The sequence below is a fragment of the Paroedura picta genome, chromosome 1, assembly GCF_049243985.1.
Source record: "Paroedura picta isolate Pp20150507F chromosome 1, Ppicta_v3.0, whole genome shotgun sequence".
Lineage (NCBI taxonomy): Eukaryota > Metazoa > Chordata > Lepidosauria > Squamata > Gekkonidae > Paroedura > Paroedura picta.
The window spans coordinates 53900080-53915683 of NC_135369.1; the positions used below are offsets into that span (position 1 = coordinate 53900080).

Consider the following 15604-nt stretch of genomic DNA (forward strand, 5'->3'; position numbering starts at 1 on the left):
TTTAAAATATTCAAAAAGTGTCTACCAATGTAAAAATTAGTTGTATATGTCTTGTTATCTGCCCTGAGCCATCTGAGAAGGGGGGGCTATAAAAATAATTATAATTAATAATAATATATATACATCCTTTAAACACTCACTGAGAGCACAATCATACAGATGACTTAATGCAAGAGGAAACTTCCTTTTTTTATGTGCATGCACATTTATTTATTATATTTATGTGCCGCCCATTAAACAAACATGGTGAGAACATCCATTTAACTGTACCACACTGATGGCCCTGTGGGATGGACATATCAGTGGTGGTTTTCATGGAAGGAGGTTCAGGGACCAATGGGAGGTGATTGAATTCAGGTCGAACTCAGCAAAATGCCTGGCGGAAAAGCATACAATGCCTTTTCTCTATAAAAATCCATTATTTTCTATCCTCACACACTGATTTCTAACTTCAGAAGTTAACTTTGCTATACTTTACCACTTTTGGTTTGTAGTCTTGTTGAGCCTCAAACATAGTCCTTGCAGCAGTTTTAGCTTATCTTCAATAGCTGATTCTGTCCAAAGAAATACCATATGTCAGTTCTCTTTCCATGCAATCTCAACTGTTCTGGTTTGCAGGGCGATACATGGGGTGGGTGCCTTGGCTTGGCAGTACAGCCTCAGCTTCATATGCAGAAAGTCCAGCTTCACTTTCTTGCCTCTTTAGTTAACAGGATCAAGTAGTTGAAGTTGTGAAGGAATTTTACCTGGAGACGAACTGCCAGTCAAAGTACAAATATTGGCCTTGATAAACCAGCCATCTTGTGTCAGCTTCATGGATTCAATAATACCTTACATTCTGAAACCAGAAACTACAATAGTATTGGTAGATGGGTCATGTGTGTAGAGGGTAGTTTTGGTGCTTTTTTGTAATGAAGCCCTGCAAACACCTGTATTAATCTCTATGCCTTACTGTGTACTAGTAAAAGTTACTTACATAAAGCAGTTGTATTTCTTGATACGGCCATCCCTGAGACCATTAAACCAAAGCTGATTGTGAATGGGATGGGTAATGGAGGGAAAATATCCATTGAAGTTCTCAAGAGGGCATTCCAGATGGATGTGCAGTTAAGGAAATTAGTCCTGAAGTGGTTTCATTTTTGTTTATATATGTTTTCTCCTTTAGGATTTCCAGCAGAGTGTGACAGTGGTGGTACTTCAGGATGAACACACCTTAATTTCAGCAGGAGCAGTTGATGGGTAAGGTGATGCTTCTGTTTGTTCAGTCTCACATGACATGACAGCAATGGTGAACACATAAGTTTCTAAATTCTGTTCCGTCTTGACTGTGAAACGAATTAACTCTAGAGAGATGACCAGGGTGCTCCAATGATTTCAGAGTAGGCCTGTTCCAGTTTTCTGATAACTTTATCATAATAATCTCTATTCTACCCTGCCCTTCCCACAGGGCTTGGGGAGGGTAACATTTAGAAATATGTTGCAATACATTAGGATCATAAAAGCATCACATCGGAGTATACAATAAAACAATATGCCTAACCCCTCTGCCACCAGATTAGATATTGTATGTTAATATAACATTAATATCAGATGTTAAAATCTATGTTTAGGAAGAGGTATCTTCCCAAAACATCTTTTAGTTTTATTTATTCTTAGATCAGATTAGATTTCTATACCGCCGTTCTCCAACGGTCTCACAGCGGTTTCTAACATCAGTAAATACAATAAAATCCATAAAACATCCCATAAAAACAATTACAAATTATAGAATCACAGAATCATAGAGTTGGAAGGGGCCATACAGGCCATCTAGTCCAACCCCCTGCTCAACGCAGGATTAGCCCTAAGCATCCTAAAGCAGTGGTCCCCAACCTGCGGCCCGCGGCCCGGTGGCGGGCCGTGAAGGCCATGGCGCCAAGCCGCGGCTCCCGCTCCCCGCCCCCCCCCCCCCGCAGTAAAAAACTTCCCAGGCCGCAAGCTTGTGGCCCGGGAAGCTTCTTACTGCGGGAGGGCGGGGAGAGAGAATCAGGGCCGGGCCGCGTGGGCATGGCCCGCGGGCGCGGCCCGAAGTGCGGGTGCGGCCCGATGTGCGGGCATGGCCCGCGGGGCGCGGCCCGATGCCCTGCCGGTCCCCAGCCTCAGAAAGGTTGGGGACTACTGTCCTAAAGCATCCAAGAAAAGTGTGTATCCAACCTTTGCTTGAAGACTGCCAGTGAGGGGGAGCTCACCACCTCCTTAGGCAGCCTATTCCACTGCTGAACTACTCTGACTGAAAATTTTTTTCCTGATATCTAGCCTATATCGTTGTACTTGAAGTTTATCACAGTTAGACAGATGGCAAATCAATCCTATAGGCGCCCTAAGCCTCACTTCCCACCCCCATCCCCGTTCAGCCCAAGGGTCAGTTCTTTTATAGTAGGAGCGAGGGCCAGATCTAATAAACATAGAGGGGGGCATCCTCTGATGAAAATGCGTGGTGGAAGAGCTCCGTCCTGCAGGCCCTGCAGAAAGCTGGCAACTCCGGCAGGGCCTTCAGCTCTTCCGGGAGAATCATTCCATCAGGCTGGGGCCAGGACCGAAAAGGCCCTGGTGGAGGCCAGGCAAACATCCCGGGGGCCCGGAACAACCAGCAAATTAGTACCCTCAGAGCAAAGGATTTAAAGTTCTTCCAGGTTCTTCAGACCAACCAATTGATGTTATGGGCAATTCTCTTCCTGGCCTCAACCATAGACCTGGTGGAGTAGCTCTGTCTTGCAGGCTCTCCGCTGGCAGAGCTGAAAAAGCCCTAACCCTGGTTGAGGCTAGTTGCACCTCTCTGGGGCTGAGGAACCTGAGCAGATCTTGGTTGCTAGAGCATAATGCTCTTTGGGGGGCAGTGGGATATTATTGAGATGTTGAAAATGATCCTCTTAATGGAACATGCTTCTGGACCTGAACCATATACAATCAACTGCACAGAAATAAAATACGTCTTCCTGAGTAAGCTTGTATAAGTATCTAAAGTCAGGGGGGCATAATTTGAGAAGATTAACAGATGCTACCTTTATGCATACAAATAAATTAAACACTAGTTTTATCCACATGTGTCAGGTGGGCTACCTGACATCACCCCCACTGTTGCTGTCACCCCCTCTGGCAGTGGGAAATGTAACGAATCATAGCTGCAGAACTAAAACCTTTAGCCACTTCCCTACCTGCAGCATGTAGTAGATGGGATGAGGCAGGCACATTGTGGCAGGGCTGCAAAATAAGTGGTACAGTCTCCTTCCCTCCTGAGCCACCCATGCAGAGTCAAACAATAGTGGCTATAGCATACTTGAACTTTCCCCAGGGAGGTCAGGAGCAATACAGATGGCTCTGTATGTGTTAATACACATGGGTGTTCATTTTGAAGCCTTGGGTAACCCACTGCCAGTCTCTAGTTTTTTAGTACTGCATCTAATTTATCCCTTCTGTCTTTCACTTTTACCAGTTGTTAAATGAAGCCTGAGTCTTCCACCAAGATTAGCTGTGCCATCATGTACAGGTGTAGCAGTCTTATATCACCTGTCTAGAAAAAATGCTGAGAAGCTCCTTCAAGTGGAAAGCATATATTTGAGTGAGAGGGAGGGGTAAAATTAGTTGGAAAAGGGGCCTGGAATACCTGGTATTTATTGTCAGCCAATCGTTCACTGTTGAATGATTATTTTTAGTATCTTTTTGCTAAAGGCATGTTCTGATAATTATAAAGGAACTGCATTCTCCTTTGTGCATTTATTGCAAAGGATAATGCACTATTGTGTTGAATCTGCAACTGTCTTTTCAATTCAGGGTAATCAAGGTGTGGGACTTGCGCAAGAGCTATACCACATATCGACAGGATCCAGTGCCATCCAGATGGTTCAGCTATCCGGGGACCAGCACTCGTAAACTTGGTATGTCTCCTCTGAAGGGAAAGGAGTAAGTGCCAACATAGCATCTGTGGCTGCTCTTAGAAAATAGGGATCTGGCCACTGTTGTACATGTGTTTGTAATGTTGGAATGGGACTGTCCAGTTGATTCTTAACGTAGTTTCTTGTTTGTCAGCACAGGGAGCATATACTTGGACTGAAAGAGCTGCACTGCCTTCCATTTAGTTTGGGGGTACAATTAATCTAGCAGAGAGCTTCTAGTCACCCCAAAATGGCAATCCAAGTTCAAAGCTGGATCACATGGGAATGGAACAAAACGTTCTAGAAAGCTGTGGTTAATGCTGAAGGGCTGTTGACCTCAACAAAAAAATATTGGTTTTGTCCCCCCCCCCCCCTTTTAAATTCCCTGTGCGTCACCTGCTCAGTACATAACTGTCTCCCAAATATTCTTCTGAAGTATTTTGTCTGGTCTCCTCATTCTTAAACTACTCACTTACTTTAACCAGTATCCAATTATAAGTATCCAGCCTATGACTTGGGTGTCATAAATGGCACAGTCCGCAAGGGCTAGTAGCGCCTGATTCTGGCATGCTCCTAGTCGCCCTGGTTTAGTGCTGCCCTGCAGCTTGGGTCTGAGGTCAGGGCACTAGGTGCAGAACTGCCCTAAGGTGCATATATGTGCGTGTGTGTATGCTGCTACATGAGTACGCAAGTGTGCAGTAGATCAGTTGCATCTTGTATTTTAGGCTTGATTTGGAGCACACATAACAAATGTTAACCCCCACAACTGGACTTGTTAGACTTTAATAAAAGTCAGTTAAGGGGTAAAGGCTGATTCAGCCTCACTTAGTATAGACACTACAGCACTAGACTTGAATGTATGAGGCTATGTGATTCTCAGTCCTGCCAGTAGATTAAAAATATACTGGCAAAAACTGCAAAAATCCCTGGGTTAAAGTCTAGGAAGGAAACTCTCTCCCCACCCCCATCAGTGCATGATTTATGCTATCAGCTGTAATTCTTGCTTCTTATTTTGAAATCGTTGAAGAGTTAACTGAGCAGACACTGTGGCTCAGTGGTAAAGCACCTCTTTAGCAGGCAGAACGTTGTGGCTTCTGGTCTTGGCACTTCCATCTAAAGAACCTCATAGCAGAGGCTGGAGAGGTTGCAGAAATTTAGAACTTGCTGTTCTCAGATTCAGAAAAGCCAGCTCTATGTAAAACCTTATCTCTTTTCTAGGTTATTCTAGTCTTGTTTTGGACTCCACTGGTACCAGCCTCTTCGCTAATTGCACTGATGATATTATATATATGTTCAATATGTCGAGTCTGAGGGATGCTCCAGGTAAGGATACTGATGGGAAGGAGTTTACCAGCAACCTGCCTTAAATGTTGGGGGGCCTGGTTATGCACATTGTTGTAGATGTCTGTGTAGAGCCTGGAGCAGGTAGGTCTATCTTAGAAATCTATTTGTGAAACAGCTACGCTTTCAGCCTTCGCTGATTATTCTTCATTGTTCAGCTTAAATTCAAACCAAGAAATATTTGCGCCTTTAACATTTAGTCTTTATCCCAAATACATTTTCCTGACACAAACGAAATGGAAACCAACATTGCACAGGTCACCAACTAATGTATTTCACAAATGCTCTGGATGCAGCTGTACCATCAACAATTAAAGCCCACTGACTTCCATGGAAATGTTTAAGTTAATCTTATAGTGGGTCTGCTGGTGTCTGAGCTCAGGGAAGTGGTATTGTGGTGGCCCTTGTCAACCAGCCTCAATATACAGTAGTGCACCCTGTGACAGAAGGACAGGCCGAGGATGTACATAGGATTGTGTGGGGATTGTTTTTCCCTCTTCACACTATGTTTAGCTTCTAGAGGTAAATGTTGATCCCTCTGGTTTCTAAGACTTGGTATCCAGCTGCATATTTTCTTCTCAGGCCACCAGAGAGCAGCAAACACTGAAAGGCTCATTGGGCTGCTTGGGAAACTTGCAGGTGTTAATAGCTTTCCTTTTTGTACTTGGACTCAACTCTTTCTCCTTTTTTGGTAGGAAGGGTGTGTCCATATTGGCCTCTAGAACCTAATTATTTTGCCTTTCAATAGGAATCTGTGTGCATTCCATACATCCTGTCTGACTGCAGTTTCTTGGTCATGGGTTATGTGTTTTCCCTAGTACAATTTCTGCCTTCGTGTGGCACTGAATGAATGACCCATGAAATGGTACTATGGATAGTAGACAAAACTTGCTTTAGTTGTGTATGCTTGTAAATTCAAAAACTTACAAGTCTACCTGTACTCTGTTGGTGGCTGAAAGTGGGAACCGCTTTCTGTAAAGCTTCCCTACTTGTTTGTTTGAAGGCGATTCTTATTTGCTGCAGATGCTAAAGGTAGCTTCAAGGAATGCAAACCATTTTATGTCTGAGTTTAGGACATTGCTTTAGCAATCAGCTGCCAGGGATCAGTCACTGAAGGAAAAGTGATCAGGAACCTCTAGACCGTAGCCTGAAAAGATGAATAAATAGCTTCTCCCAGAGGCTAGAAAAGTCTCCTTAGTTCACATATCCAAGGACCTACAATCATATCGTTTTACTGGGTACTGCTACAGCTTGTGGCCTCTGCATAAAGAGCACACACAGCTAGCTTCATTTCCAGGTCTGATAGAGGGTATGAGAAGTCTGGGAATGTGCCTCTCCCACCTCTACAGACATCTCAGAGTGGTCTTCACCTGCATGCAACTCTCCCTGCCGATGACTGGCAGTTCCAGCTCTCTACATGCCAAGTGTGGCAGCTATTTGTGGCCATAGTTCCGAGGCTTAATAGATCAGGTGGTGTGGATGCATTATGGAGTCCTTAAAAATAGCCAAGTGACCTGTGTCCCTGAGCCCATGACCAGCCTCCTTAAGAAACAAGATCCCCATGGCAGGAAATGAAAAGGAGCAGTAGCTTCCTTGTTGAACATTCGGTCTGAGAAGTGCTGAATGCTTAAAGATTTAAAGAGGTTACTGAAACAGGTGCATTTACAGACCAAAAAATATGGCCAAACAAAGTTGCTCTATCCTGCTGGTCAATTCTCCTCTTGGGCCTGCCCCACTAGCAGATGGGGGAAGCCTCAGGCCCTAGAGCAAAAAGGAGCATTCTTGAACAACTTGCTTCTGTGGGTATGTGAACAGTAGCTGGCTGATTCTGAAGCTGTGTTGTGAACTGTGGCACTGTGCTTTGTTTTTGTCAAATCTTAGCATCAGCTTTCAGTGGACATCAGAACTCCAGTTTCTATGTCAAATCAGGCATCAGCCCAGATGACCAGTTCTTGATTAGTGGTTCAAGTGACCAGAGTGCCTACATCTGGAAGGTATGTTCCTCCAAGCCACTGAAAATCTCTGTGCTGAGCCTGTCTTCTAGAGTGCGGTATTTTCTCCTCGTTCATTCTGTGTGTGTGTGTGTGTGTGTGTGTGTGTGTGTGTGTGTTTGCGCACGTGCAGGAGAGAATCTCTTAGTATCACTGAGGTGAGTTCCTGGCATGCTGTGCCCAGAATATGCAGCTGTCAATGCAAATCCTTATATAAAACAGAACTAACTTCCTGCCTCTACCCTCTCTCATCACTCCAACTTATTACAATTTGCTGATCTTAATCTGCTTTTAATGGGCCTTTAAAAATCCCCTTTCAGTCCTGTTTATTCAACCAGCTCTGACAGGCTGAAAGTTCTTGCTTCATGCTTAAGAGCAGTCCCACATTAACCAGAGTCTAATGGTCAAATAGTTTCCCCCCAGCCCTCCCCAAGTACTTCCCCTAGTTCATAAACTCTTGCTTCATCTCTGTTGTTTCCTCTTGTTCTCCCTGCTCCTTAGTTTCAAGATCTGCTGCCTCTGCAATACTCTTATGGGTCAGTCAGAGCCTTCTGCAAAATTCCTGAATGCTGGCTGGCAGCTGAGAAGCTTCACTGGCCTATTGACCTTGTGTGTGGGGAAATATGAATTGATCTGCATTTTTCGACCACAGGGTGTGATTTAGACTTCAGTTCATTGCCTCCAGTGTAATAACAACAGCATGAAGTACCTTTTGCTAAAATAAAATACTTCACTAAACTAGAATAATCTCATGACTAGAACTAGGATTTGGGGAAGCTCATACCCTGGTCATCTTGTTGGTCTCTAAAGTGCTATTGGAATTAGATCTAATTCTTCTATTGCAGACCAACAGGGCTACCCTCTGTAACAAGAATAATCCTATGTACTAAATGTTAATCCAAGAAGAGAAGGGCGGCAGTCCCCTTTGCCCTGTTTAGTCAGCACACCTTCCACAGCATCCTTGTGTTTTGACCTGGCACTTAAGAGGCATAATGGGGAGGATGCTCTCTTTGTCTCAAGAAGGGAACCTCCAGGATTGCAAGTTCTTGGCATTTTGTGTATTAAATTCTAAAATGACAACAAGGTGTAGCTGAACAATCTTTCTAAGCCAGTATTTCTGGAGCCAGTATGGCATAGTAGGATCTTATTCATCTTCTCAGCATTCAGGCCAATTCATACCCAGCAGTAGCCTTTATTTTTCTCATGCAGTTTCATACAGCAGCTATGATCATGAGAGCGGCCAGCTGTTTTGTACAGCCATACACTCCAGTGTGATTGACAACAGTAAACACTGCTTCTTGGGTAGACCAGCATCTAATCTTGTATTTTTGTTTCTCCTTTATACTGGTGCCATTGACTTAACTGCAGCATTTCATGCTCACCAACAATTCCTGCCAACCCTAATCAGCATTGCTTGATTGCACAGCCAACCCCTCCAGTTTTCTATCCTGTAATTTACCCACTGGGAGCTTGTTTCAATAGGTGGGAAAACTACATAGATGTCTACCACTACACTGACTGGGTTAAATCTTTGTTCTATTCCTAACCTGTGTGCCATGAAAAAAACCCTGTTGTTGGAGTCAGTGCCCCTCCCCCCCACACAGACACACACTTCTGTCTCTCTCTGGGGGTGTTCTTTGTGACTCTAAGAGTATGTTTATTTGTAAATCAATATTTGGAGTATCTGAGAGCTGCAGCAGAGTCTGCATCCTGGCCATTACTGCTTCTGTCCTTAATTAGTGCTCATAGTGGTAAATGCCTATGATCCTGTCTGATCCAAGGGAAAAGCTGCATGACATCTGTTCCTCTTGCGGAATGCCACATGCACCAGGGCCTAAAGTGCCTTCAGGAGGGGCAAAGGGAGGGGAAAATATAGCACAAACGTTGGAAGCAACTATTGATTGTATCTGGGTGGTACCCCAGTACTCTTGTAATCTTGTTGAGTCTCAAACATCTTCAATAGCTGATCTACTTCTTTGATGGACAAACTCTGTCCAAAGAAATACCATTAAGCAAGTGGAGGGGAAATCTGCTAAATATAAACATATATATTCTCCCAGTCTAGACCTTTAGCTGTGGGTTGTTGTTTTGTTTTGTGTTGTTTTAAGGTTCTCATTTCCATGGTATTTTTCTACCTTGGCCAATAGGCTGGATTTTTGAACAGGGCAGGTGCTAAATATGCAGGCAAGAAGCTGACCTTCCTGGAAAAAGTTCTTGACCCAGTCTAACTTCAATCTATTTTTCAATATTCCACTTAGAAACATATGCAGCTTCCAAGCTGCCAGACCAAAACAACAGCCTCTGAAGAGGAAATGGAACAGAGAAGGAGAACATTCTTTCTTCATGTCTTTCATACCTCCTTGTAAAGCCTCACTTAGACACAGGGTGAAGAATCTATTAACTTCACTTAGTCATCAGTGTAAATCCCCATCAAATATCACATTGCTACCAGTGACTCATAGCTTGAAGAAGCAGAGCCTGCTGCAGACCTGAAGCAAGTGTTTTGAGTCTGGCAGCTTCTTGATGCTAGCTTAGGTTGCTCCTTTTACAGTGATGCACAGTAGGTGGGGTCGGCATTAATTGAAGTGACTTGGTCTGTACAGCTAGTTAGTAGGAAATGAAAATAATGCCTAAGAGGTTCTTCTGACCACATACCACTGAAGCAAGACAGATCTTGCACTATGATCTATGTGAGTGGGAGACTGTCTGAACTATCTGTAAACTATCTGTAAACCCCTGCAAGTTTTTCAGATTAGAGCAGGGTGAATATGCGTGGTTGGAAAATCTGTACTATTCTTCTCTCCTCCCTGTTGCCACTGCAGGCAACCTAACTATTTTGACTATCTTAAAGACTGGAAGATTGCATAATTTCCTTTAAGTTGCAAAACTGCATTACTCTGTGTATTCTTCAATGAAAAATCAAGACACAAATCTTTCCATTCTTCATTATCCATAGGTAGTAATAGTTAAGAAGTTGAAATGCTATTGGTATGTAGTCATAAGCTTGTGAAAATCTGGGCTAACCATGTTCATTCTACATTGGTCCAGGCTATAGGTATGCTGAGATTTCTTAGAAGGGCAGGAAAGTAGTGTTCAGTTTGTCTTTCAGTTTTATTGGGTATTAATTAAAATAATATTAAATGTTATCTGAAGCATGCCTGTTGACATCTGAGAACCAATAGGGTAGCCTACAACCTGGAGGAAAAAAAATATCTACACGACACATTACAGCTCTGTTAAGGATGCTGAATGTTTTTCTCCAAGTTGTTGGCAACTCTAGAAACCTGAGGGTTAGTTGAAGATTATTTCGAGTGCATTTGGGGGGGGGGGGGGGCAGGACAGAGCACTGCATAGTTCTCTGCTGTTTCCCATTACCAGAAGCAGAATAAATTATGAAATAAAGGCTATTATGCATATTTGTCTAAGTTATACTGGTCACATAGTTCAATATTTGGGGTGCAGAACATTGCCTATGTACTTACTTGCAACCCTTTTCAATGCTATGTCTTCAAGCCTACCTATCACTTACTGGATAACTCAGATTTTCTATGCATGTAGGCACTATCTTGGTATGAAGTTTGTCCTTTGTTGCCTTTAAGTCAATCCTTGCTTCACAGGCAGCACTGTGGGGAACAGTACCTGTAGTAAGAACAATAGATTTATGGCACCTCAAAGACTAATGAATATGTTGTGGCATCAGCTTTTGTGAACCGAAGTCTGCTTTGTCAGAAGCACAAAGGAGGAAGTCAAGGCTTTTTTCTGCAATACCTTCCCCCTTTCTGCCATTTGTAGCTTTGGATATAAATAGCTCTGCTACTAAACATAATCGTTTGTGCATCTGACAAAGTGAGCTCTGGTTCATAAAACATTTGCTACTTGTTACAGTGAAGAATCTCCTTTGAAGGCTTTGAGAAAGCTTGTCCTCTTCCACAGTTTTCAGTGGGGACATTTTACCTTTTTTTTTTTTAAAGGTGTCTGAGCCCCAGCTTCCTCCCATAATGCTCCTTGGTCACATGGAAGAAGTCACTTCGGTTGCTTGGTGTCCTTCTGACTTCTCCAAGGTATGTTTTGACACTTTGAATATTTTCTGCTTTTGGAAAACTTAAACTCATTAATGAAAGACAAAATACAATTTCTCAAATCTCCTTGCTTTCAAAACATAGGTAGCTGCTCCAACCTCCAATAGCCTTAGGCTCTTGGCTCCAAGTGACCTTTTCTTCTTTGTCAAACCCTTTACTAGAGGTTGGCCTGTCCAGTCAGCTCCTGCCTCTTCTTGCTTTACCTGTACACAAAGTTTGTGCATTCACAGTGTGTTGGGACTATGGCAATGTAATGGGCTGTTATTAGAAGCTAGAAATTCCCTAGTCCAAATCTCACCTATTAGCTCACTAGGTGACCAGAGGTGAATGTCTGCCCTGATGCTTCCTGTCCACTATTATCACTACAGCTAATTGTACAGGTAGGAGCTTCTGCATACTTAGGGGCTCCCTAGATGTGCAGAAAATCTTTGGCTACACATATTGACCCAAAGAGGACTTAATATGCTCCAGGAGGCACCAAATGCTGGGAGCTACTTAAAGTGTTGGGGAGGAGGTGATTAATCTGTTAGAGACCTCTGAAGGCTTACAGTCATTTGAGAGATTTCCACACATACCTTTTCTTCTTTTCCTCACCCCTCACTATACTACCAGCAAACGCCGATATACTTCACAGGATTCTTACAGAGATCACAGCACAAAGTACATGAAGCATGCTAATTACTGAGAAGCACTATAGAAATGCTAGGGGAGATTATGATTTTACCACTAGGTATAATGAGCTTGTTTCATAATGTACTTTCCCCCCTTTGACTCACTGTTTTATTATTATTATTATTATTATTATTATTATTATTATTATTATTATTATTATTATTATTATTTATTAATAATGTAATAATTTGTGTGTGGATTAACCTCTGGCTTCCTCAGAATCTTCGTCATAACAGGAAAGGCCACGCTTCCAGTCTCTTCAGCCTTTTCCCCTTCCATCTTTGGGAGGTGCAGCTATTCCCATCTGACTCTTGGTGTTGGTTTGTAGATTGCCACATGTTCAGATGACAACACCATCAGGATTTGGCGCTTAAGACGAGGCAAGGAAGATGAGATATCAGACAAAAGCAATTTGGTAGGCTGGGCCTGTCTGAGGAAAGCGGAAGAACAAAATGTAGTAGGTAAGCTTGTCGGAAAAGAGAGCACATTTTCTATCCCCTACCCGGGGATTGGAGTTTGGGGAATGGCCCCCAGTTCAGACATCAGCATGTTCTATTCAAAAATGGGTTTTGACAACAGACTTACATGGGAATGCCAGTTCACATTATGGGCAGATGCCTGATAGAATATAGAATACAAATATAGCCTGTAGGGGAATATTCTGTAGAAGCTCATTGGGTCGAGTAATTTAAGACACTCCTGGTGGGTGCAAGCAGCCAGTGTGATGTGCAGTTGGTATGATGGAATTGCCACGGGAAGAACTCTTTTCTTAACTGACGTGACAGATTGAATATTGAAATGCACTGGAGGTATATAGCCAGACTGGGGCTCAGTATTCCCCAGCTTAGCACAGATTTCCTAGACCAGCTGTGCCTTGTAATAGGTTAAAACATTCAAACTGCTAGGCTGCTTCTTTTCCTTCCCTCCCCCCAGTCACTGAGAGGTGATTTTAACCTTGCTTTACTCTGTGAATTTGGCCATCTAAATCCAATCCCAATGAGGTCTATAACTTGGCTGGCCATATAGCATGCAGTGTAACTGCTTGCCATCTTACCATAGCTTCTTCCTCCACACCCCTTAAGAAATATTACCAATCTTTGTAAGTTGTTCTTGATTGTTGGATTAGTTCATTTATCTGGATGTGAACCACATAGGAGGCAGTTGACTCTGGGAAAAGGGGATATTAATACACTTGAAGCCTGAACATGAAAGCCAGCATTTTTTGTTTGCACTAGGTTTTCTGCTTGGCTTGGGGCCAGCATACCTCTTGAGTTGCAGGTGCTAGGGACATATCTGTTGCCTTCATGTTTGTGCTTGAAAGCTTTCTGGGAGCATGTGGCTGCTCCCACCTGCAGCGGGTGCTAGATGGGGTGGTCTTTTGGTCCCATTCAGGAGCCCTGTGCTTCTGTTATTCCAGGGTGGGGGGAAGGGAAGCTCATTCCTCCCTTTATTCACACAACTACTGCTGCTACCTCATAACTCTGTGGTGTTCTACACAAGGAAGCATGTGAATCTTCAGCAGCTCTTAATACACTTAATTTCATTAGCCCAGCAGGGGATTTACTATCCTGCAGGGCGTTTTATTTCAACTTGGCAGTGCATAGTTCCTGTTCCATTAACAAAACCCCAGCACACCCTTTCCTGCAGAACAGGTGCCTCCTCCTGCACTCTTTGTGTAGAAAAGCTGCTGTGGGGATGTGAGTCAGCTCCTTCTGTCTCATATCTATAGAAACGTTTGGTCCTTTTTGTGACTGGAAAAACTGTGAGAAGAGAGCAGTCTGTAAAAAGGTTGCCTTTAAAGTTCTTCAGGCATATCCATATTCCATCTTTTTGTATGTGTGTCGGGGAAGTATTCTAGAACACTGCAGGAAATGCAAACTTCAAGGACAGCTTCCTGGTTGGGTGGACTCATAATAATTAAAGCACCATATCAAAACATTCATATGCTTTAACCAAAAAGTTAGATTAACAGAATTTCTAGGCTTGTTGTGGTTGCCCTGGTGGTCCAGTCCTAATTGCCTGGTAGCTCACTGCTTTTCCGCAGTGCTGTAGCATTGGTTCATTTAGTAAAAAGCAGCTCCTTAGGTTGTCCTCTCCGTATTGCTGGGAGTGGCATGGGACCTAGCACATGCCCTTCCTATAAAACATCAGTAAGCAAGGAACAGTTTTGGTGGCATTATCTGGAAACAGTTTGGACTGCATGGAATGGCTGCTTGTTTGCTGTGAATGATCCTTAAAATTGAAAAGTAATGTCAGATTTTCAGATGTCACTGAATAAAATATGTATGCAATGTATTTATACAAATTATGTTTGGGCCTCTATATGATACTGCGTTCATCACACCTAGAAATAGTGCAGCAAGTTATTCATTAGAACATCATTCTGTTGTGTAAATGTATTAATTTTTATTTGTAACAAAGCATAGTTGTAAATGGGGAAGAGGGTCTTGGTGGGTACTAAATGGGGTGAAGGAACTGAAGTCTTTGGTTTATGGGGGAAAGCAGGGAGCTGTGGGAAGTGCATAAAGCTGAAGTTGTTTCCATCAGTCTGCTATCTGCAACTTCCAGGCTTAGTTTAATGCTGGTTAAACTTACTTCTTCAATGACAGAAAGGAGAAGCTTGCCGCTTAAAATCTGGATGAAAATTAGGGGTTTTGGTGACTCAATGGGTGAGTTTTCACTTTCACAAACAAGTTCTTTGTTGCTGTTCTTTCGCTGGAAAGAACAATCAATTGTTTTGTCAACACAGAATTAACTTGCAGGAAACATGTAGAACAATAGGAGGGTAATGTGCCAGTTTTTTCATAAAGTATGTGTGTCATGCGCACACATAAATACATACGTCACTGTCCTCTTAAAGAGCCTGCTGAAAAATATCTTTGCTTTCTGTTTCTATAAATATTGAAGTGGTTATTGTAGCCCTGGGTTCAGAACTACAAGTGATGTGTATGCTGTATCTTCACAGTCATAGCCGGCATCTGTGTTAGATAATATGTCATTCTTGTTCCTTGTTCATTCTACCTTAAAATAGCTTGGGAGATGGAAAAGCAAATGCATGAGCCTTGGAAACAGACTTCCTGCTGATCTTGGCTTTTTGAACACAAAACACATGTTATGTGTATGGAGGTGTTATCTGTCCGTTGATTTGTGATTAGCTTAGTTGAGCTCTATTTCAGGGCTGTTGAATATAACATGCCTCTAGCTATGTTCTTCCCCACTTCAGTGGAACAAACTGTGATGTTACAGCTGTGTAATGATGGTTAGTCTGGGGTATGATGCAGAGCAAACTCTTCTTCCTTCACTTTCCAAAGTGACATGTAAATATGGGCTTTCTGAAGTATATTTCTGATAATTTCTTATTTGGGAAGGGAGCCGTGTGTGTTTTTAGACCAGGCAGGCAAAGTTTGCTGCATGTTTTGGTGCAACAGGAATCCTTGGGGAGAGCCTCTGTACTTCAGAAAAAGTTGCACAGGCCTGTCTGTCCAAGCAAAATCCCAAAAAAGCACTAAATCCTTGGAACAACCAGACTGACACACAATGCTGTGAAAGGATTTGAGTTCATCAGGCTGGATATTACAAAATTTAAAATAGTAGGAGACAGGTTTCCCAA

At 42.8% G+C, this 15604-nt stretch overlaps 1 protein-coding gene and 1 long non-coding RNA gene across 4 annotated transcripts in view; one reads left to right on the forward strand and one right to left on the reverse strand.

Moving 5' to 3' along the window:
• DTL (denticleless E3 ubiquitin protein ligase adapter) overlaps positions 1–15604 on the forward strand; it is a 29189-nt gene that overhangs the window by 8165 nt on the left and 5420 nt on the right. For both annotated transcript variants that reach the window (XM_077338651.1, XM_077338658.1), the window contains exons 8-13: positions 1166–1239; positions 3811–3914; positions 5130–5234; positions 7134–7246; positions 11215–11304; positions 12323–12455. In XM_077338651.1, coding sequence (XP_077194766.1) covers positions 1166–1239; positions 3811–3914; positions 5130–5234; positions 7134–7246; positions 11215–11304; positions 12323–12455 — 619 coding nt within the window. The remainder of the gene's footprint in view (positions 1–1165; positions 1240–3810; positions 3915–5129; positions 5235–7133; positions 7247–11214; positions 11305–12322; positions 12456–15604) is intronic.
• LOC143838013 (uncharacterized) overlaps positions 7242–15604 on the reverse strand; it is an 83925-nt gene continuing 75562 nt past the window's right edge. Inside the window, exons 4-5 of one of the 2 annotated variants that reach the window (XR_013231199.1) lie at positions 12199–12424; positions 7242–10882 (exon numbers count right to left, since the gene is read on the reverse strand). This is a non-coding gene — a long non-coding RNA (uncharacterized LOC143838013). Of the gene's footprint in view, positions 10883–12198; positions 12425–15604 lie in introns of those variants that run through there. The other variant, XR_013231198.1, reaches the window with a different exon arrangement.